Here is a 24844-nt window from a genome sequence, read left to right on the forward strand (position 1 = left end):
TTAAGCAAGCCTTTAGTAATCTCAGATTACTGGCCAACTACGTCTCTAATCCTGTGGGGCGGGGGTTAGGTCATGATAATATACAAACACACAAAATATGCACAAACACATAAAATTAATGAACTAATAAAATATATTTTAGCGGTTTAAAACAATTTAGCCAAAATGGGTGAAGGTTGTGATTAAAGCTCAAATTTGACTTTTATGTTGAGAAATTCATAAAATAGCATATTCTAATTTTCATCATCGAATGTTCAAAAGAAAACGCCTAAGTTTTGAGGCTATTCAGAATAGGGTGTCTACACCCACGTAGAGGCGGTATTAACCGAGGGTGGTGTTAACTGCCAACCCACACTAGGGCAATATTAACCGAGGGTGGTGTTAACTGCCAACCCACGCAAGAGCGGTATTAACCAGGGTGGCGTTAACCACCAACCTGCACAGGGGCGGTATTAACCGAGGATGGTGTTAATAGCCAACTTACGCATGGGGCAGTATTAACCAAAGGTGGTGTTAACAACACCAACCTGCCCAGAGAACAGTATTAACCGAGGGTGGTGTTAACTGCCAACCCGCATAGGGGGCGTTATTACCCAAAGGTGGTGTTAACTGCCAACTCGAGTAAGGGGCGTTATTAACCGAGGGTGGTGTTAACCGCCAACACGCGCAGGGGGCGGTATTAACCGAGGGATAAATGTGAGATACTTTTAGGGTTAGCAAGCGTGCCCAACAATTCAAACTCCTAATTTCTGATCTAATATCACTAGTACAATGTGAAACAACAAAATGAGACTCTAGATTTGGAAACTTTTACAGAAAATCTATTTTATTGCAAAATATTTGCTAGAAATGGACTACATCACCAGATTTCAGAGTATTCACCTAATCTTTTGGAGAAATTAGGGAACTCGTAACTCGTGCCAAATGCCATCATTTATCATAACCAAAGTGTCTCAGCTCAGAAACTTAAGTATGAGAGAGGAAGGTCATTAATTGAGCACCCCTCTCACCCGATCAAAAGATTAACATTTACTAAGTCATGATGTGATTTTTATAATCGATATATATTCATGTTCTGGTTTATTTATTAATGTTATCATTACTATCTGAGGCAATTAAGTATAAATTATGTCACTGATTTTGGTTATGCTTTAATTTCATGCATTTTTAAAAAGTCGTTTTGTACAAACTCAGAAGTATAAGAATCAACTACATTCCAATACCAGCAACACAACATTCATCCATTGACATTTAAACAGATATCTCATCTAAGCACTTAGCCTCATGATATAACAACAGATGTGATAAGAAACATGCACATGCAATATGCTAAGAAAAATGCTTGGGAGCACTAATTAGTGCTCCCACTAATTAGGTGGCAGTGGGTCCCGTCATTAATGATGTGATATTTTGTTCTTGGAGTTGTGTTTTTTTTTTTTTTTTTTTACTTTTTTAATGTATTAGTGCTATTAGTGGTGATATTTTTAGTGGGATGAATCATTGTTGATATGCTAAACCCAAAAAATCTCACCTAGTACTTTAAAGTGAGTCCCAAGAAATATTTTAGATATATATATACACATGCATTAAAGATTCTAAAATTTCAAATTAGATAGCTTAAATGATGTGTTATATACCTTAGATTTAAAGGTTTTCAAATAAGATGTAGGCTATATATGGCTATGATTCTACTTTAAATGGTCCCCCCAAAAAAAAATTAAAAAATATGACTATGATTCTACTTCAAATTTTCACTAGCGTATCAACTTGTATTTTTTATAAGAATAAATTATACTGCGCTCTCTTACAAATAAAAAATTATATATAAAATTTTTCACAATTTTAACATAATTATATACCGACTTCTCTTAGTAAAATTAAAAAGATTAAAACTAATATAAATTATATGAAAATACAAAACTAAATAACATAAAATATACATTTCAGTGTAAAAAAAACATCATTTTTTCATCCCTATAGCTAACTGATTTTTGATGAAAATGAATCAAAATGTTATGTAATTTAAAACATCGAGGGAACTCAATATAATTATACTAAACTTGTAAAGTTTCCTACATTTCCTACATTTTCTTCAAACCTGAGGAAAGGTCATTGTAATTTACCTTCTTTTAATTTAAAAAAAAAATTCTGAAACATTAGTACTTTGTTATTCAATAAGCCTTGTAGACAAAAACTACTTTCTTGTATTAATATCTATATGTATATATAGACAAAACTCTTTCTCTTTTTTTTTAACATTTCGGATCATGTTTTTTTTTTTTTTTTTTAAGATAGAACATTTCGGATCATGTTAAAATGCCTCAAAGTTCAAACAAACAAACAAAAAACGTAAATAATTTTCAAGTGTGCAAGGTAGAAACAATCAGACTCGTATATTTTTATGACAAATCAAGCCTGTGTTCTAATCAATGGAAACAAATTCAAAAAATCTGGAATAAAATCAAAATATCTAAGAGAAACGGATTGAAACTTTCAACTCCAAAGGCCTACTAGGAACATTTTTGATAATATAGGTTTCAAGAGGGACGCCCTCCTCGAAACACAAAAACACATGCAAAAGAAAAGGAAAAAAGAAAAAGAAAAAGAAAGAGGGTGCTTATAGATACATTCCTACACCCATCTTAGTTGTCCCAAGAGATTACATTCATGGCTCATGCATCCCACATAACACTACAAAAGTACCCCCTAACCCCAAAACCAAGCAAAATCAGTGAGCCAAACTGGAGTGTCACTGAGGGGAAAAGGTTATGAACATCAAAATAGCAAACAGCTTCACAAACGCCACATGTATGTTCATCTTATGTTCGCTGCAGCTCTAGATCCTGTGCCCAGATAACAATATCATTATTAGCAGCAGCAGCAGAAACACAGATGCTCATAATTCATACCCAATGTGGCTCAAACACAGGGCAAAACTGAATAATCTATATTACCATATGAGGTTATTTGTAGCTTGCTACAATTCCAAAAGTTTAAAATTAAACAAATAACACAAAGAGCCTAGGTGCAGATCGGAATATCAATTTACACAAGTATGGGATACAAAACAAAGACCAATGCGTGAATTCGGGAACAATTTGCTCAGGATCAAAATCTCATACTTCAACCACAAGATGCTTTACTTCAAAAGAATAAATAAGCTATAACCAAAAGAAGAACAAGAAGAAAGGTAAAAACATTGACCACTTGATCACCACCAGTGTGCTTACCCTAGAAGGAATCCAAAAGAATACAATGCACAGACAGTACATACATATATATATATATATATATACGATACATACAGATTAAGTATGTAGTCATGGCAATATGGACATATAAAGTTGATCATGGCCATGCTCAGCCCAACAATACTTAGTGTTTTCAAATTGATGTGAGCAATATGCAGTCTCCCTCTTTACTGGCCACCTAACAGAAGGCCGTAATTGTTATTCAAGGCTCAGGGCGGGATGCAATTAGCAAAACGTGAGGGAATCAAATATATTTATTAGAAACCTTAGGCGAGGTATTTGCAATTTACTCAATATATTTTTGGATGCATGTGCATTTGATAAGAAGATATGTATTATTTAATTGATGTTAAGTCATATTTCTATGACAACAATTGCATTAACTGAAGAGGGTATTATGAAGCATGACAAATATTAGATACATATTGCATCCCTTCTTGATGTATACTGCATTACTAGTACTACTACTCTTCCTTTTTTACACCTTTATTGGTATGACTTGTATCTATATTTCCTTTTGATAGTTTACTTAGGAAGACTTAAACTTTGAGTCTCTTTATTAGAAAATTGCAGCCTAAGCCGCTGAGGTGTCACCTAGGGGACTCATATGACTATCTATATTCTTAGCCTCTATTCTCTGAAACCTTCCTAGTCTCTAAATGGTTCAATCTCTTATCACTCCACACTGATATATAATTGATGATTCATAATGGTATCATTAGCTAAAATCCATGCCTGATACCAACACTTCAAACCTGCCACAGAAGCTCACCCATGCAATCTACCATAAGGACATGGTATAATTCAAAGGAGAAAATAAGAGCAAATTGGCCATTGCTGAGAAAAGGAAACACAACTTCATGTGTCACAACATATAAGTACTTACTACTAGAACGTTTAATGTTTCGACAAAACTGGCTGCCACACTGGCACTTGAACGCCTTGACTGGATGATCATGATCATCAAAATCAATACCATAATCCTGCAAACATATCACATTTATCAGCTTGACAAAGGTAATAAATATAAAACCCCACAACTTTATTTTTACGCATTAACTAACTCTAAAATGGCCAGAGTAAATAATATCAATCGAGTTGACATGCAGAAATTGCCAAGAATACAAACACACAATTGGTTGTATATATTTTGAGGCAAAACATACATGTATGCTCTGATACCAGGATGCATAAAATCATAGCCAGACATTCCAACTACACCAGATATGCACAGTGCAATACAGGCAACATTAAACAGGCTGTTCTTTGTATAACCACTAATTAAATCACAATCAGATGAACACTTTGATTTAAACATCACACTTTACAGAGTGCATGCAGTCCACACTTGACAAATCAATATGTTGGTACCATCTGCACAACCTCTTTCTTCTATGTTCTATGATATAAAATAAAGCATCATGCCATGCTTAGCTTCAAAAGGTCAAACTTCAATCAAGTCAATGGTAATTTACACCCACCTGAACACATTCAGGCAAATGGTTATTTTATAAACCTCAAGCATAGTTTAAAATTTCTGGAGATAATATTATGGTGTGCCTGATGGCTCCAAGAAGGTATTGACACAGGTAACTGCATAATTGTGATCATCCATGTTGATAACTAATTCCAAATTCACACAACATTCAGCCTTTCAGAGCAATTTAATAAATCACAGCCTAAACTAATTAAAATAAAGTAGCTTACTTTAAATAAGCAGTAAAGTGTTAGGAGTTATGACTGGTGACTACTACATAGATAAAACTGTGAAAAATATATTCCTGGATCTACCTTTTCAGAATTTATAAATCTTCCTCCAAATTTCGAAAGCATAACCGCTGTTACCGAAAAGGTATAAATGATAATTAACTGGTATAATCAAAATATAGAATTCAAGATACTGAATCATACTCTGGTAGCAGTAACGATTAAACACTTAAATCTAATAATAACAACAAAAAGTAGGTGTGTTTGTGTGCGTGTGTGTACGCGCGCAAGCGTGCATATGTGTTGAGGCATATTAGTTCTGTATTCATGACAATCATGTTCTTTTGTATGTGTATTGTAGCAATGGCATCATCATTATTTCTATGATGCCATCTAAATTCAGACTTCCCAAGCTTACAACTGAGCTGAATAGGGCACAGTATGCTTATGAGTAGTATCAGCAGTGAACAACTATGAAAAGTAATCTGCTATGAAGAGAACACAGGAACAGTATTCCTAGAAGGAATTGAGTGAAAGAGCAGAACAGAAAACTAAGACCAGTCCAAAAATGTGTCTGAGAACCACAAACGAGTTTTAGAGGTTTCAAACTCATTCATCAACCAAATACCATTCATAACACTCTTTTTCCTTTCATTTTTTGATGTGTATATTAGAAAAGATGCCGTAAAGGGGAAATCACTGTACACTCAAAAGTCCCCCAAAAGCTATGCATCCAGAGTAAAGTATAGATCACCTATAAACAACACAGAAGAAGAAACAGACAAAGGCCAGCCCTCTCTCAACCAAATACATATATATATAAATAGAGAGAGAGAGAGAGAGAGAGAGAGAGAGAGAGAAAGAGGAGTCGACATCCTTTAAGACTACAAAAGACACTTAGGCTGTGTTGGATCATGGATTTGGATAAGAACTTTCAAGGGAGAAGGGCATAATATTTAATCCAACTTCTCCGTTACCCTTCAAACCCATTCTACAATAAGAAGATAAGAAACTCCCAGCACAAGATTATCATCTTTTTTAGTAACTACTTCGCACATTAGCCCTTTCATTTGACTCTTTAACCTAGAATTTGCCACATCATTAGCCACTAAAACGGCATCCAAAATCTGCCCATCACCAACAAAAACATTCTAGCTCTCTAAAATCACCTTCTCAAAAACCCTTTTCAATATCAGAGCAAGTACTTTGGACAAACTATTCATAATAATAAAGTATTATTCTTGAAGTATATAAAGATTCCTTTTTGGGGTTGAGCCACCCTGGATGATGCTAATGTATACAATGCCTTAGCCTTGACTGACCCTAAGCACTCAAAGCTACTCTATCACACCTCCTAATAGGGTAACCTACAAACAATTGAGACAGCCCCTCTGATTGGCCAAATCTCATATTACGCATGTTGATCCCTCTTGCTCACAATGACATGCTCGATACCCTTAGCTTGCAGAGCAAATATTCGGTCAAGCATTTTCATCCCCTCCCACTCACGATGAAACATTTGGCACACTTAGCTCGGCCTAATCTTTGGATCCTCAGTTTCCAACAATTGTTGTTTTGTCAAATCGATTGGGGAGTGATGGTTAGTGCCTTTCTGTTAGTGCTCTTGTGGAGTGCCTTTTGAGGCCACCAATTCAAAATAGTGGAGCCCCAAACCATCCACCTAATGTGTCTCTCATATGCCTCGATCCCTTATCTCCAGTATCATCTCCGAATGAACCCTAATGCTCTCACGCTGGCTTAGGTCGGGCAGGATGCTAGGGACCTCATCGAGGTTGGTGTCACGATCATGTAGTGCCCCAGCAACCCACCCTAAACACAAGAATGCCAGTGGCATATTGCTCAATGGCAAGAGTAGGGTTTTGTTAAAGCATGCATACCCTCCCTCAAGAGAGTTGCATGTTGACTGGACTTCAAATAGAGACTTATACAATAAGGCAACTCTACGCCATGACAAGAACAAGTGGTGTGCTCTATAGGTCCATATGAACTCTGAATATGTGCAAAAGATCTCTATAACCTAAGCACCTCAAAAGATATCACCACCCCTACTAGTTTAGGCTGCTACTTTAACGAGATATCAGACCACGTACAGCTGGCCACCCATCCCTCAACCACATGCCCCTTGACACATTTCCAAGCAAGAAGCAAACACTCTCCTCTGGCATTTTGGAGACTCTGGTTCATTACATCTCTGGTTTTCCACCACTACTCTCTCTCCTCCCAAGACTACCTCAGCTCTTACCCTTCCACCTGAAGTGGTCTCTTGCTATTTCGTAACCTACCATACTTCAAAAAGGACTCAACAAGGACCGCAACCAGCCTGTTTTTTCTCAACCTTCCACAAGTATTATCAATCTTACATGTAAATCTACTAGACACTCCTATACTAAAACTAACTACACATTTATTTGCTATGAATTAATTTTCACCATTTTGGTTGCTCAATGTTAGAATTTACCATCACCTACCACACACTTACCATCACCTACCACACACTCACCTACTACACTCACCTACTCCTCACCTACCACCACCTAACCTACATCTATATAATCAATCAATTGTAACAGAATCAATACGATATCAATCAATCAATAATACATATATTTTTACATGGTATCAGAGCCATAAGATTTAGACCTATACTCCTTTCTTTCCGGCGGACAGCCGGCCGGCAACCTTGCCTTCGCTGCCCGCGGGAGTTTTTTCAACACATACCTTACACATACCTTGAATTGTTTCACTAACAAGGTCCGCTATGTTGCTATACATTCATCACCTAAAGATCAGCTGTGATTCATGATCCGACGGTCCCCACCACCCATCGAAGCCATAGCAGCAAGCAACTCAACTGATGTCTCATGTGAGCTCGCCGCAGGGTATCCAAATCCCAATTCTTTATCTTCTGATAACACTGCGCACCAACCAAAAAGCGACGGAACATTGTACCACCATGTGCACGTTAGAGAAGCGCGGCAACATCTTCTTGACTCTCACCGGCGACGATGAGCATCGCCTGAACCCGACCCTCATCGGCTCGCTCCGATCGGCTCTGCGCAAAGCACGTGAGCAATCGACTCGCGGCGGCGGCGTTGAGAAGAAAAATCCCACCTGTCACGGCTCCTCCACTGCAGCATATGGCGGCCCTCCAAATCGGAACATCACGGTGGCCTTCCGCTTCAGCTCCTTGTTTTCTGCCTTTAGCACACTCATCTCTGCTCGCGCATCCTTGTACATGCGTTGGAGCAGAGCCAGTTGGGAGTTTAAATGCTGCACCTCATTTGTCCTACTCTGCAGCCGGTTCGACAAATTTGTGTCCCGACATTGATTCCGGTTAGTTTCTACAAGGGTCCGACAAGACTCTGTAAACTGTCCCGACATTGATTCCGGTTAGCTCCTTTATGGGTCCGACAAGACTCTGTAAACTGTCCCGACATTGATTCCGGTTAGCTCCTTTATGGGTCCGACAAGACTCTGTAAACTGTCCCGACATTGATTCCGGTTAGTTTCTACAAGGGTCTAGCAAGACTCTGTAAACTGTCACAACAACTGTCACAGCATTGTCTGCTACAACGGTCCGACATGACCCCGTAAACTGTCTGCTACAACGGTCCGACATGACCTCGTAAACTGTCCTGCTACAACGGTCCGACATGACCCCATAAACTGTCTTCTACATCGGTCTGACACCGCCATCCAGTGTCCTCTACAACGTTATGACACCACCATACAGTGTCCTCTACAACGTTATGACACCACCATACAGTGTCTTCACCAACGGTCTGACACGACCATACAGTGTCTCCTATCCTTTTTTTTTAATGTATTTTCTTGTTTTGTTCCTCTCTTCAAACTCAAGTTGGTTAGTTTCTATCCTCCTTGAGTTTGCGGGGGGCTGTTAGAATTTACCATCACCTACCACACACTTACCATCACCTACCACACACTCACCTACTACACTCACCTACTCCTCACCTACCACCACCTAACCTACATCTATATAATCAATCAATTGTAACAGAATCAATACGATATCAATCAATCAATAATACATATATTTTTACACTCAATATCACCAGTTATCAAACAAGTCTCTTTTTGTATATTTACAGCTACTTACTGCACACATACCATCCAACTGCGGTAAAAACCACACTGTTGTGTGAAAAACTTCAATACATAATCTAATGAAACCAAACTTACCCATGTCAGCTCCTCCAAAGCTTCCACCTTTCTGGTTGTGAAGAAGGCAAGCTACATGATGGGAAGACAAACAAAATAAATAAGATTTGCAACCACACATAGCTAGGTACAACACTGCAAATAATAAGTAAAAGGATGCACTTAAGTATCTAAGATTCCATACATGATAATAGTGATGGTCCGGGGTCTCTACCTCCACAGGTATCTCAACCAAGTTTGAATCAAAACATCTAGCAGAATAAGAAATAAAGTTATCTGCTATTAAAACCCAAATGAAGATTTTATGTCAGAAAAATATCAAAGGAAGAAGAAAAAGAAAAACAGAAATAACAGAGATGTAATCTAAAATGCAAGTGCAGAAAATGATAGGTCGCTATCTAAATGCAAGCAACAATGAGAGAGGCAGAGAGAGAACAGAACTTCAGTTCAAAAGAAAACCAAGAAACATAGAAATTTGCAACTTGATCAAATGGCACAATTCAATACCACAAATAGATTGAATTCGAATCTCAAGAGTTTTTAGGGTTAACTGCCACGGGCATCACATACAGCAAGTGAGGTTGTCAAGGACTCAATCCATAGGCCTCAGTTAATTTTGGTCCTCTCTGTATCTTTCCTTGGATTTCCCCCTTTTTACTTCTTTTTATTCCCTTTCTTTTATTGTTAAGTGAAAAATCGCTTTATTATGCATCTAGAAAGCAAATAAACTTGAAAATGGGTGCCATGTCCGTGCCCGACACGTATTGACTACAAGAAGGTGCGGACACATGTCAAACATGCTACGTGGCATCATTTTTTTTAATTATTATTTTTTTGTAGGACGTGTTAGGGACACTTCACATACACGTATGTCTTGTGCTTGGAGAAGTAAACTATACGGAAACAAAGAGAGAATGTAGAAAAAAAATAAAAATACACCCACATTTACATTGATGTCTCTAATATATCTCTGCCCTAATATTATATTCATATACAGTAAATAAAAATATATTTTTTTGCCGTATTCCCATTGTATCTATATCCTAATGTTATCAATATCGATGTACCCCATGTCATGTGCCTGTGCCTGTGGCTGTGCCTGTGCTCAAGCCCATGCTTCTTAGTTATACATATACATATCAATTACAAATAAATTTTGACAGAAGAACAACCAACAACGATGTTTTAGAACACATTGATAATTAAGACAAGGGCACAAGGGCACAAGGGCATACACACGTTTGTGTTTTGTTTAACTTACCTGTGATTAATAAACCTTGCAACATTTCCATAATATGTTGCATCCAAACAAAGAGCCTCTTCATCCTTCAGGACTCCTTCTGAACCCCAATTAGCATCAAGCAGCACAGGATATGCATGTTCCTCACTGCTGGGGCTTTGTGAAATTCGTTTGTAGAGCTCTGCATTGGTTAATATTTCTCCAACATATTCACACACAAACGCACCTTTAGGGAGGTCCTGTAGGGTACGGAGACCCCACCCTTTTCCTTCAGGGATCCTACACACCTAAAACATAGAATAGGCGGAGGAATACATAGTGAGCTAATCATAGAAATAATATGTAAACTAACTTGAGCATCTTACAGAAGCAAGTTGACAGAACATGTAACCATTTCTTAGCCTCACTTGCGAAGAACCCTTTTAAAGAAGTCAATAAAACAGTTATTTTACAGAAATTGCAGATACATAAGCATATGGATTTACCACCTGCAAATTGAGATCAATGGAACAAATTCTCACCTGCAAATTGCAATTTATGCCACGCTGTACCACCCGATTGCCACACTGTTTACTGCAGCCACATTTCCACCAACATTCTTTAATGAACTTCCTAACTAGGTGACCCTTGCATGGTTCTATAATATCATCTTTTTTGGACCTTTCTAGTGGGCATTCCTTACAATAAAAGAGGTTGTGCTTTTGGGGATCGCGACTCATAGAAATAAACTCTTCTAGAAAATCCTCCTTTACAAGGCCTTCTAAGGTGTAGGCAAAATCACCACCAGTTTCATGTGCGCAAGCACAAGGTGCTGACGAAGATAAACAATTGCCAAAACAAGTCAAACAACAATTCTCCCCAATTTGAGCCAGAGAGAAATTGACATTAGCATTATGGAAAACCACATTTTGGGGTATATAGCGAAAGGATGGCAGACACTCATTGTTGACTTCATTTACCAATGATATTAAAACTTTTTCTTGTCCTTTGGCTATGTCATTAACATCATGAAGTGCTAGTTGATGCTGCTCAACCACCACCAGACTACGAGAATTTGCATGTACAAGGCTAGTCTGTTCTTTTTCCTCATCAATTTCACAGCTGTTCTCAGTAGTATCCTTGTTAGCTTTTGTGCAGTCATCCATCCCACTGGAAGATGGTGGAAGTCTTGGAATTTGAGACTCAAACGCTTCAGCAGCGCATTGTGTATCAACTGATCCATTAGAAGGACCAAATGTCATGCCTCTAGCACCCAAAGCATCCAATCCATTAGATTGTTTCGATAAATCAACAGCTGGAGTTACATCTATTGTTTCCTGTGATTCATTGGCAGACTCAGTTCCTAGTTCCAGAAAACAGTCACACATATCTTTCATTAGTTTCATCACAGAAAAATTTGGGTCCAGAACTTTGTATGATCTGAGACATTTATCCTCCACCATTTTGAGAACTGTATCAATACTAGGCATGCGGAAATCAGGTCTTACAAAAGCGGAATTACAGGTCAGAGAAATCTTCACATCTCCAGAGGGTGAGGAAGCAATCTCTAAGTTAGCAGGAGACTTGTCCAGAATGCTCACAAGCTCACAATTGGTTCTCCTTTCCCTTGATGACGCTGGACCAGCAACATTTCTATCTTCTCCATGTACAGATTGGGATACTAGTGGTTCAGAACCATCATGTTCTCTAATTGAGCCATTTTCATTTGAAGAATTTCCTTTGCTCAATGGCTCTGTAAAATTTTGAAAAAAAAAAAAAAGGTTGATCCATCAGAAATGCATAAATTGCAAGAGTACTGCCTTCGAGTTGAAAGTCTAGCAGTCAATCATTTACATGTATGCTATGAAGCATGTGTTGTGAAGCCCCTGAAAAATGTTTTTTCTTTAAAAACCCTTACGTTTGAATTATTTCCTTCAAGCCCCTTAGTTTCTTAAATTATTTCGAATCTTACTAGTTAGTATTCTTAATTTTTATCAAAACAAGAATATCCTAACCGAATCAGGTTCCTTAGCCTAATTTAATTTAATTCTACATAAATAAGGTTCCAATACATGAGTTTAATTCCAAGCCCTCACTTCTTTTATTAATTTCAAGATTTGCCCCAAACTAGTACATGTACTTTTATACTATAGTGCCACCAAATCAATTTGTGGATCTATATATATATTGGGAATATCTCCATAGTACACATATATTGAATAGAATATTCTCCATTTCCCTTCCCCATGGCCGGCCAACCTAGGGGAGTGTGAGAGATCAATTTTCAAGACTTGTAATCATGGCATTCTAGAAGCAAAAGTACCAAGTACCCCTAAATCAAGGGATTGTGTTCCCAACCTAGTTCCATTCCAACTAGAGACTAACTAAATCTTGTCTAATCACATAATTAAGTCCCCTAATCACTCCCTATTCCTTTAGATTCCAAGTAAATCCAAACTTCTCAATCCAATTCCAACTAATGGGCCTTTGTGTCTTTTCACACCAAATTTGCCTATATATACAACCACCCTCTTAGCATAGCATACACAAACAACACACACACACCTACATTCGGCCTAGAGGAGGGAAAGGAGAGCAAGAGAAAAGTTTTGAGAGAGAGATGAAGGAAGAGGAGAGCAATCTTGTTCAACTTGGCCTAGCTTAGCAAGTAAGCCACAACACAACCCTCTCTTTTATTTTCCTTTTTCAAATACATACTCTTAAGGGTTCTAAACATTGCTTTCAGATGTGTTTTAGTGATTTTCTTGTGTTAAAAATGAAAAGAGTTGAGCCATGATTCTACTCTTCTTGTAGTTCCCCTTATTCGGTACAAAACTATCTTTTTCATACCGATCTCTTAAACTTTCCAAAGGCACACCTTCAAGATAAATTTCTGAGTTTAATATATATTATTTAGCATATTTTCATCACACAAAAGAAATGAAAATTTTCCCTTAGTAGATCTCTTTCCTCACAAATCTTCTTGTTTTGAGTATTGTGCATTAAAAATCTATTTTTACAGCCAACTTTTAAAAATTCTAGAAAAACGTAGAAAAATCTTCTGGACCTCATTTTTATGCCAAAATCTTCCTTAAGAAGTTAGTTTTCAAGGAAAATTGGTTTCATTGAAAAAGAGTGAGCAGTTTGTAAGAAAATTCAATTTTCGTAACGGTCGATGAATCTGGGCAGCGCTGCAGTGTTTCTTAAATAACTAAAAATCTAGAAAAGCTATCCCATTTCCGAAATATGTTCTGGAAACTAGATTAAATTCTTTTTGAACCATAGGAAGGCCGAGTTCGGGAAAAATCTAAAACAACCCTTTCGTTTTTAATCTTTAACGGGTACGAAATCTGAAATTTCTGTTTGGCATTGGTATTTCATGCTTTTGTGTTCATGAATATACTTGTTAATATACATGAATGTGTCTTAATATGATATTACACTTGCCATGGTTGTATATCTTATATTTTAGCTCTTCAATGATGCTTACACTTATGCAAGTTTATTCTTGTTACTTGCTTGTAATAACTAACTTAAAACATTAATCTAAACGGAAACTTAATGGGGTGGCTAATAGGGTCTCGATCACATGAAGTATTATTATGAGATAAATTTATGTCCCAATTGAATTGTTTGGCGAGGCGTGTTCCCTTTTGAAAGTTACAGTCTTGCGCAAGTAGTTGTTCAGAACCTTTGAACGGAGCGGTTGTATTCAGACCCTAGGTGGTTTGGTGTAAGGAGGGAATGGGCAAGGCACTATTTTACCGTCTTTTTTGAGGCCCTGCGGTTAGCGCTACGCGGTACATAACTGTTGATAGGCATCCGAGGTAAGGTCTGCAACAAAGCAGCAAAAGAGGGGGCATATTAAATAATCTACGTCCGATTCTTGTAGTTGAGAGGACGAAGTTTCTTTGGGGGATTTCTAGTTTACTAACATCTAACTTTGTAACCCTTTGTTTGGTTAGTTGAATATCATGCTTCATGACTTGTTGTCATATTTGTGATTGTGTATTGGACTGGGAAAAAGGGACAGAGTGTGCGTGCGTTTATTGGGCATTCAAAGCTCACGGCGTATCATGCCAGGTGCCAAAGAGGAGCTTATAGCTGGAGACGATGAACCGGAAACCTTCGAAGACATTTGGCTATCTTAGAAAAGTTAGAAATTTCCCTTTTGATATTTTGTAAGGCTCATATGAAGATTTAAATTTTCTTTTGGGATGTAATGTAATGGAGCGAGCTTTTGTAATTAAGGATATTCGTGGCTATTATGTACTTATATTCTAACACCAATATAACCCCTAACGTTGCTTATGAGATCTTGTGTCAATACCTTTTAAGATCTATCAAAAAGGTAGTGCGCTTCCTAAGAAAACTGGACTTAGAAGGGAGGCTAATTTGACTCCAACTATCTGGGATCTTACTTGGTTATTAACCATAGAACTCATTAGTGACTTTCCCGTGACTGCAACCAATAGTGTAGATTTGGGGCGTCACATGTGTACTTCGAGAACTATGTCGTACTAGTACCGGATACTTAGCAGCGTATGGTATTTTGTATAGTACTTCTGCATATATATCGGGTATACAAAAAAAAAAATTCTTAATTTTTGACATATCCAGACATACCTATTATATACCCAAGTCGTACCATAGCTCAGTCAAAACAATATTTTCTTTTATTACAAACATAAAATTCCTTTCACTAGACTTTTTATTTATTTATTTTTAGTTTTATGCTTAGCATGATTTTAAAATTAAGCTATGATTTCTAAGTTATTTAATATAATGACATCTAATTTGGGTTTATACATTTACTTTTGGCATTAAGGCCTTGTTTGGGGACTAACATTTTAGCCAAAATGTTAAAAAGTTATTATAAGTTGTCACATCACCCTCTCTATTCTTCAACACATCTTTTTTGTAAAAAACTAAAAAATTACTAAATTAACTTGTTCTCAAACGAGGCCTAAATGTTAATTGTAGATTGGATCTTAACAAATTAAACCATTTAATCAATTTTTGCATTACTCCAAATTAAAAATAAATATTTTTTTACAAACGTACCAAGCCCAAGCCGTACCCATACTCTACTTTTTTTGGATTTTACTGTATCGACATACCCATACCTGTACCCGTACCCATGCTTCATGGCATGTATGGTAATTAGAAATAACAATCAAAGGCATGTCTCATACTAATATGTATCAAGTAAGTAGGAGACATTCATATATCTCCCATCAGACAATATAAAGTTTAAAAAGAATAAATCTTATCAACATATCGTCACTTGTTGGCACAAGCCTTCAAAATATGAATGTGTTCGCATAAATATCTGATCACTCCAAGTTAGACTCCTTCCTAACATTTATAAACAAATCAACCGCAATGATATTTTGATGGCTCTAGTAACTCCAAGTTAGACTCCTTCCCCCTAGATTTATAAAAAACTCAACCACAGAAATCACTGAAATTGAATCAATGATAAGCCCAACAGCCCATTAAATTAACCAAAAACAGTACCCTAACTTAGAAGGAATCCCACACTAAACCCCCAAAAAAAATAAAATAAAAACAAAAACCGCTTTTCCATTTACTCCCTCCATTTCGTCCTCATTACCAACATGACGACCAACTTTGAATTGTACTCAAAGTTCAACATATTTTTTCAAGACCAACACGAGATCAATCAAAGTTCCAAGCTCATGATAGATCGGTATGACCAAATGACAGGGCAATTGCGTCAAACGCAAGCAACCTTGGATAAATTTGTGGTTTACTTTTTTAGGAGAAAATTCAGAAATTATCAAAGTGCTTGTAAAGATCATGTGAAAATTATTGATCACCCTGTTCCAATACTCAGAAAAAGTGAAATTATTTTCAAAGAAAGTTCAGCAGAGGTTGACATCTCAAAAACCGTCATTGCAGTGCAAGAAAATTTCATGCAAGAAGCTGTTCTACCAAAAAGAAGAGCTTCCAAACGAAAAGCTTGTATATGCAAACGCACCAAAACTGCCAAATCTTATTGACCCACCACCACCCAATTATTTCATCATATGAAAGATTGATTTCATTGTTGATGAATTTCCTCACGATCAAATCCCAATTTAGTGGATCTTCTCAACCCATTGGACACCAAAAGCAGTTGGCATAGGAAGACAGCAAAGAAAACCACATATTCTAAGTATTTGATTTTCTGGCATGGACGAGTTCAATACTTGAAGGGGAACTTGAGGTCGAGTTATTTTTCTCAACCGGAAAGAATGATGCGGAACATGTGTGCACCATGAATTTTTTATAATTTTGTCTTTAATTATTGTCTAATGTGTTCTAGTATTTTATTTTTTTAATTATAGCTTAATTTAGTTTGGTTAGGATTTTAATAATATTTGTTTTCCTATTCTATTAGGATTTAGTTTCCTTGTTTGTTTAGGTTTTTTGACTTGCAAATATTAGGATTTACATTGTATTATTTAGCTTAGAACAATGAAAATTTAAGTTAGCGTTTGATTAAGTTTTCAAATCATGATTTGGAACAAAAAAATTCAAAAAAAATTTCAAAACTTATAACCAAACAAAATTTTCAAAACTCTACTCAAAAACTCTTTTCAAAACTCATAATCAAATTCTTTTCAAAACTTCATTTTTTTTTTTTCAAAAATTATTTTTTTATTTTGTTCTTTAAAATTATGTTTTATTTTTTAAAAAATAATATTTTCAAAAATTATTTTTTATTTTTATTATTTTTTAATTTTTTCAAAAAAATATTTTGTTATTTTTTAAGTATTGGCCAAATAATTTGTTATGATTTAGATATATATGGGTGATCCAAAAAAATTTAAAAAAAATTAAATATTTAAAAAACATTGAACGCACAAATGTAGTAAATGCAACATACATTAAAAAAATGAATAAATATTTACCGTAAAAAACTAAAATTAAGAAATATTTTAAATATTTTAAAAAATAAATAAACCCAAAACAATTTCAAAATACAACTTAAAACTCTTTTCAAAACTCACAACTAAACAATTTTTCTCTTTTCAAAACTCATTTCAAAAACTAATCTTTCAAAACACAACTCAAAACTCATTTCAAAAACTAAACCAAACGGAGCCTAAGTTTTCTAGGTTGTGGCCAGTTTGTTAGGGTTGTTGCCCTCTGCTTCTCATCTCTTCTATTTCTTTCTTAAGGCATCCTACATCACCACCTAAGTACCCCAATCCTATTTTGACTATTTGACATTCAAGATCCCCCATAATGGCCCTCTCAAGTTCCAATCTTAGTCAATCACTCTCTCTTTCTCTCTCTCTCGATCAAGTTCCAATTTAAATTGTATTATTTAGCTTGGAACAATGAGAATTTGAGAGTTTTAGGTTGTGGATGTGATAGGGTTGTGGTCCTCTTCTTTTTTGTTGTTATTGCTGTTTGATATTGATATGAAATATTACTATCAAATTAAAGCAATAAATTTTATAGATAAGAAATCATCAATTATGATAGAATTGACAATTTAGAGTAATTTGGATTGTTGCTATTTCTTCCACAGAAAGGAGAAACATGCAAACAGAGATGGATCAGTCTTCTTTGCTATTGATTAAAGACCTATTGATGCATGCCACCTTTTCTTTGATTCTATGTTCAAGTCATCTCTACATATCATTAATTGATCATTCTCTTCTGCTAAGACCTGTTTTGTGTTATTAAATACTAACTAATATAGTGTTCACTAAGAATAAAGAATTTTCATCAAGGCCCAAACTGCAAAGACCACACCGAAAAATAACTGAGCAAAAACAAATTGAGAGACATGGGCAGAAACATTAGAATTAGAATAAAAATGACAGTCAACCACAGGAGATAGGATGTACCAGGATGAATCACTGCAATAGGCTGAGGCATGTCATCAGTAACAGGCTCATCTTTAGGCTTGATCAAAGCATGAGAACTATGTGTCTGTTGTTTCGTCAAAAGAACAATGCCACGATCAACATTTGGCTCTCTCGAGTGCACTGCATGAGGTGTCCTCTCAGAAAATGCTCTCTTATCTCTTTGAGCAATTTGAGGTAATAGAGGTTCCTTTCCTTTCTCCTTGAGACGTATTGGAGGAGAAACTGAATCAGGTTGAGATGGCTCAAATCTTTCCTGTATTGATAGGGGCTTAGGCGAGACAGCTTGTTTTCCTTTGTTCCTAATAAGGGTCTGGGGTGACAAGGGATGGGATCCAGCCCTCACATTTTCTATATTAGGCTGAGATAAGTCTGTCATGTCCTGTGACTGTTGTTGGGGACAAGTTTCAGGTAGTTCAGCCTCCTCCACCTTGGGCTGTCTTAAGGAAGTACCACCCAACCTGGGGCTAGAATTACCAACAGAAGGTGAAACGTGACCTTCTTGGTATCTTAAGCGCAACCTTTTTAAGGGGCGTTCAGGCTCCTCATGCACCCGTGCTTCTTCATCCATTACCCCCCACTAGTCTCAAGTAAAAATAATAATAATAATAAATAAAAAGAGTCAATAAACAAAAACAAATATATGAGACGTGAGATAACAGCATTTTGAATCAGTACAAACATGACGAATCAACCACATACATCAGTATTCTTCTTTTGTTCTGTCACCTGAAAGACGACATAAATAAAATTTAAATATACAAAAATAAATGTAAGTATAATTTAAAATAAAATAAAATAAAAAACCAAACAGCCTGACTAACAAAAATGACGGCAGCAGGTTAGATAAAGCGTGCACAGAAGAGAAAGGGAGAGCGAGATGCACCTGCGCTTCCTCTTGGTCAAATATAGCATCTGCAAGGGCTCTGTAATTTTCTTCCTCAATAAGTTCCCAGTTTTTGTCGTACAATTTTAAAAGATTTTTCAAGATTGGTTTCACTTTTTCTTCACTGATGCCAAGAACCTTCATAGCACGAAAGGCTTTTGCAACTCTTGGATTTGGTGCCATTGCTTATCTCCAAGCCAACAATTTTCAAAACAGACTCCCAATCATCCACTGCACCCACATTTTCCTAGATTTTGTAAGGGAATAACAACACAAAACTATATTGACAGAAACCTTCAATGCATCAAGTAATACTGTCAAAAACTAAAACCAAGGGGCCTGAGCCTAGTTAGCCAGCCCTTTGGCCACCAAGTCTCTCTCCAAAGGGGGAGAGCAAGATTTTCATGCAAAGTGTTTGGGTGTGAGTTTTCAACTCCCCCAATATGCTAATCTAACAACTAACCACTGATTTTCGCCAATCAATATATATATACTGTCAAAAACTAAATAGCATTGTGAACCATGCCAAAATGATCATCCTAAACTTCATCCAAAATAAAGCTAGATGAGCATATCATAATTTTCTTAATGAACTTGTCAAGGTAATACATGTTTTTAATGCTATGTTTAGTAGGGGGGAAAAAGAAGGGAAGAGAAAGGTTAGGTAAGAAAAGTGGTTCACTAGGGAAGTCGCTTGGTTTAGTAGAAGAGGGAGAAGAAAAGAAACATGTTTTTAAAAAAAAATATATTGTTTGATAAGGACATGATTTAAATTTATTACAAGTTTTCCTCGAGTTACAAATAAGTAACCAACCTTAAAGGCAAGGATCAAAATTTCATTTCAACATGTTTTCAGGCCTATGTTATAAAGACTCAGGTACGAGTGTCGGATGTGGATGCGTGCGTTGCGTATCTAGAGGTCGGACCTATCAAACCTCGAATTTAAGGGTACATGGACTTGGCAAAATGGGCATGTTTGTAATCTATTAAGTGAGATAAAGTGCTATATGTAACATACAGAGTCAAAAAATACATTTCTCATTGTATAGCAATTATACAACCATATATGCAAATTATGATAATGTTAAACACATAGAAGTGTCTGATGAAAATTATTAGACACATATCTCATACCCTTGTCTAAGTGTCAAATGTCCGACATGGGTATTTGATCATTTTTCTTTCTTTTTTTTTTCCCTAAAGAGTCTATGAAACATAGGTTTACATTAGCTTGGAAACAGAAACATAAAAGAAATGACAAGAGAATTTGGAAATGTATGAAAATGTTTGGCAAAAAACGAAAACCTATATAAATGTTAATACATTCCCAATAATTAAATGAAAAAATAATTAAACATGTCGGTGCTTATGAATAATTTTTTTTTGGGGGGGGGGGATAAATATGTCAATGCTTATGAATATTAAAAGCTTATAAACAAAAAAAATATAAAGTGATTTGCTATCGTAAGAAAAAAAAAATTTAAATGCAAAATTTTACTAATCATATGGATGAAAAAGACGATAAAAAATTATTGATGACAACCTTTATTATAAAAAAATAAATAAAAAATTAACGGTAACAATGAAAGAGAATACTGACTTAATCATGCTTGTTTCATCTTTTCCTCTCTATCTCTCTTGTTTTCCTTTCTAGTTTATCAAATTCTCCAACAAATTTAAGATTTTGCTTTGTTCTCAAATCAGTCTCACCAAAATATTGTTGATACCCTAGTAAATTACATTTTGAAATACATGTTCCAAAATGTGGTACACCGTTGTTCCAAAACAATAAATTTAGAGATCCAAAATGGTTCCAAAAAATTTTTACAATATATTTCCTTAAAAAAAAAAATTAATCTTTTCTCATCAAACCTCTCAAACCAAATGGGCTGTTCCCATTTATTGGTTTGGAATTTTTTTTCTTCCCCTAGTTTATAAACCAATAATTTCAATTACAGAGAAGAAATCAATCACTACAATGGCCGAGTCTGCCAAGGAAATTAGTAAACAATGACAAGGGAAAACTTTATTCTTGTTTCATCGAAAGCTTAAATAGAACACAAGTTTGAACTCAACTTAAACAACACGTGTATTGGCATGGTTAGAGTTATTTGCTTTTCAATCTCTTGAACTCGAACCCAACGATGAAGTCATCAAATTTCTTCAATATTTTCTTTTTCTATATATTCTCAGCAACCAAACAGACGGTGAGCGAATACGAGCGAGTGTTATTTACAATGCAAATAGCAAATAAACTGTAAATGCAAGTGAGTAGAACTTTACCCAAATTTTGGTTCAGTGCTAAAACAATATCAACATTCTTGGCGATTGAAAACCCTAAACCCTAAAAATAACTATAAAGAGAAAAAACAAAAATGAACCGAATGCCAGTGATTAAAAGTACTATAATTCACGGTTTATAACCGTAGAAGGCAAAACTCATAAATTATTATGATAAATTAACTTTCTTTCTTCGATTACAGTAATATAATCAGGAAAAATCAGAAGAAAAATTGAGAAGGATGAACAGAGAGAGAGAGAGTATATACATGATACAAAGATGTAATCGAAGAAGGAAACGTGCCGGCGATTTGCAATGGAGTGGAATGAGAGTGCGTGTGAGAACGAGAATGAAGAAGTGAGATTGTTGTATCTTAGAGAGAGAGAGAATGGGCGCGTGAGAGGTTGGGTGAGATGAGAACATAGTGAAGACGACTAGTGTGATGGGTCCAGCAAAGGGCCTATGGCTAGACGAACCAGTGGCGCGTGGAATTAACGCTTAAACATACTTTGACCTTATTTGAAAAGTTTGCTATTTAACTTTCTCGCCATGCTCTCTCTGGGGCATCTGTGGTGGGGGTTGTGTCTTGCCCACCGGTGCAAGGCATTCTCTCCCCCGTTTAGGGTGAAGATTGGGTACGTTGTGTTGTAGATATGGTTGATTCTATTATCGATCTTGCTAGTCGGTTAGCTCTTACGGAGGATAAATAGCATACTGTGGTAGCGCATGAGTTGCTAACCATGCCTTTTGCAGAGAGGGTTGGAGTAAGTTTAGTAGGTAAGGTGCTGACTACTCGACCTTTCAATGCGGAGGCTATGAAGTCTACGCTCCTGACGGTTTGGCGGCCAGTGAAAGGTATGGACTTTAATGTCATTGGGGATAATCTGTTTCTGTTTCAATTTCATCACATAGCGGATAAACGACAGGTTCTACTTAATGGCCCATGGAGTTTTGATAAACACCTTATTCTCTTGAATGAGGTGACCTTCAACCTTCCGAGGTCCTATTATCCGAGGCTGCTTTTTGGATCTAGGTTCATAATCTGCCTCTCATCAGTATGACTAAGAATGTGGGATATCTGATTGGGAATAAGATTGGTTCTACAGTGGACGTTGAATATGGAGCTAGTCGGTCGGTATATGCGAATAAGAGTCACACTAAACGTGGTTAAGCCTTTGCGCGCGAGGTATGAAACTTGCGGTCCACAATCGGGAGTCCGTTTGGGTGGATTTTAAATATGAAAGACTACCAAACTTTTGTTACTTTTGTGGTGTTTTGAGGCATAGTGAGAAGGAGTACAATACGTTGCTTTCACAATCAGAGACTGGAACTGGTAAAGTTGTACAATATGGGCCATGGTTGCGTGCGGATGTTCAAAAGACCAGACCTCGCTGTAGACACTCCATTTTTGACCGACCTTAAGACTCAGACGTCACCGATTGAGCGCTCGGTGACAATGCATGTTGTGCTCGTTTCGAGTTTCTGGAGTTTCGGCTGAGAGCCTTGCCTCTAGGCCTCTGAACTCTTTGTGCTTTGACTCGGTTTGTGGACCAAGTCTTGTTTTCTCTTCCCGGAGGGAGAGAGAGGTCTTGTAGACCATCTCTCAGTGGTCGTAGGCTACTTTTCGTGGTCGTAGGCTACTGTTCCCATTTGGAGACTAGTTTCCGGTTTTCGAAGCCGTCGGTCGTGCGCCTCGGCTCAAGATCGCTTAACGTTCTCCGTTTGGCTTGATTCTTGAACCACACCTTGTTTTCTCTCCCTAGAGGGACACTGTGGTCCGAGAGACTACTTTTGTGGTCGTACACCACTTTTGATGCTCGATAGTTGGTTTTCGGGGCTCCCGGCCGCGCGTCTTGCCTCCTGAACCCTCGTCTTGCATCCGTTTTGGTTTGTCTTGGGTACAAACCTTACTTTCCATGTTTGGGAAGTGGTACAAGGGTGGGAGACTAGCTTTTATCATTGGAAACCACTTTTCTCCCCACCAGCCGATTTTCTTGGTCTTTGGGCCACATTTTCTGGTTTCCCACCCCACTATTGGCTTGCTTTCAGTATGGAGACCACCATTTCCCCTGGCCGACCACTTTTTGCCTAGGAAACCACTTTGGGTGGTCGGCCGACCACTAAAAGTAGCAAGCCGACCACCTTTCTGGTCAGCAGCTTTCCCCATGTTTTGGCAGACTGTATGGATGCCAACTGTGCCAGCTGGAGGGCACAGACTGTATCCTCCATGCACGTGTATGGAGGGATTGCATCCAAGTTTAGCTTCTTCAAGAAGCTTGAACCCTTTGTTTTTTTATAAGAGAGGCTCTCCCTCTCTATTCCAGAGGTTCTGAGTTTTGTCTAAGGAACAAGTGTATATCTCCCTCTATATCTCTATATTTGGTGCCTAAAGTGTGTGTTGCTCTTCACCTTTACACTACAACTCTTAACCACACACCCCACCATTGAACTAAGGCTCTTGGATGACCTTTTTGGAGGTTGAAAAGCTGGTTTTTGGTTCAGAAAATCTGCCGGTTTTGCTGAGCTTCAAGGGTAATTTCTTTTCTCCCATTTTAAGCTTTGTCTTGATCATTCTCTTAGTCATACTTGCATGCTTATTTGAGCTTTGTTTTCAACTAAAAAAAGCTTCATTTTTGAGCATTTAACATGTTTGTTTAAATGCCTCTTGGGTGCTGAGGGTCTCCTACCCTTTTGCATGCCTTGTTTGGCCTTGTTTTGTGCCATGCCTTGGGGCCTTTGAGCTAGTCCTTTCTTGGCCTTCTAGCCACTGAAATCCAATGGATTTTCAGTGGTAGACATGTGGTTTTGAGGCCTAAAACCAGACGGGGGTGACCCCCTCTCTTTTGGTTTTGTTTGCTTGCATTTTTGGCCTATCAAAGGAGCATGTATCCCTTTACTTTTGAGGCTTGGTTCAGACACTTTTTTGTAATGTTTAGGACCTGCCTTAAGCCTGTCCATGGCTAGTTCGGTCACCTTGTGCATACATCTAGTATGTGTAGTGTAATCCCATTTGTGGCCCATCAAAGTAGCATGTCTTGCTAGCATGTATTGACTCCATTTCAGTGGGTTTTTGACCATCATTTGGCATGTGTCATAACTCTATCTAAAGCTGTTTTGGTTGTCTCTTGAGTGGCTCATATACTTGTAGAACAAATCTTGTTGACTAGCTTTGTTTGCATGATGTTTTGGCTCTTTATTCTAGCACATTTTGGCCATGCTTCAACATGATTTTGTTCTTATTTTGGGCTGTCTTAGCTCTGTTTTAAGGCCCCTTGGTCAAATGATGCTCGCCTTGCATGCCTCTAGTGTAATATGCTTCTCTAGCTTTTGATGCTTGAGCCTTTCAACATGCATTACATGAGTTGTTTTGCATGATTCTAAGTCATCTTGCATGTCATTTCATGCTGGAAC

At 37.1% G+C, this 24844-nt stretch overlaps 1 protein-coding gene across 8 annotated transcripts; it reads right to left on the reverse strand.

The window, feature by feature from the left end:
* Nucleotides 1–2374: 2374 nt before the first annotated feature.
* LOC114294483 (putative inactive histone-lysine N-methyltransferase SUVR2) lies at nt 2375–21938 on the reverse strand. 8 transcript variants are annotated; one of them, XR_014346847.1, is made up of 11 exons: nt 21702–21938; nt 19153–19383; nt 18969–18995; nt 18249–18846; nt 10923–12133; nt 10767–10820; nt 10423–10688; nt 9346–9437; nt 9183–9233; nt 4138–4234; nt 2375–2843 (listed from the first exon to the last, which is right to left on the reverse strand). XR_014346847.1 is itself a non-coding variant. In XM_028238612.2 (11 exons), exons 2-11 carry the CDS (start codon nt 19333–19335, stop codon nt 2815–2817), a joined length of 2583 nt encoding a protein of 860 aa, XP_028094413.2. In that variant the 5' UTR covers nt 19336–19383; nt 21702–21938; the 3' UTR covers nt 2375–2814. The 8 variants fall into 8 exon arrangements, 6 of the variants coding, with proteins under 6 accessions (XP_028094413.2, XP_028094414.2, XP_028094415.2 ...); XM_028238612.2 differs by having other exon boundaries at nt 9346–9412; XM_028238613.2 differs by lacking the exon at nt 21702–21938 and adding an exon at nt 21436–21460 and having other exon boundaries at nt 9346–9412.
* Between the last annotated feature and the right edge of the window lie 2906 nt (nt 21939–24844).

This window comes from Camellia sinensis, chromosome 12 (genome assembly GCF_055761805.1).
Source record: "Camellia sinensis isolate YWXY chromosome 12, ASM5576180v1, whole genome shotgun sequence".
In the NCBI taxonomy this organism is placed as follows: domain Eukaryota; kingdom Viridiplantae; phylum Streptophyta; class Magnoliopsida; order Ericales; family Theaceae; genus Camellia; species Camellia sinensis.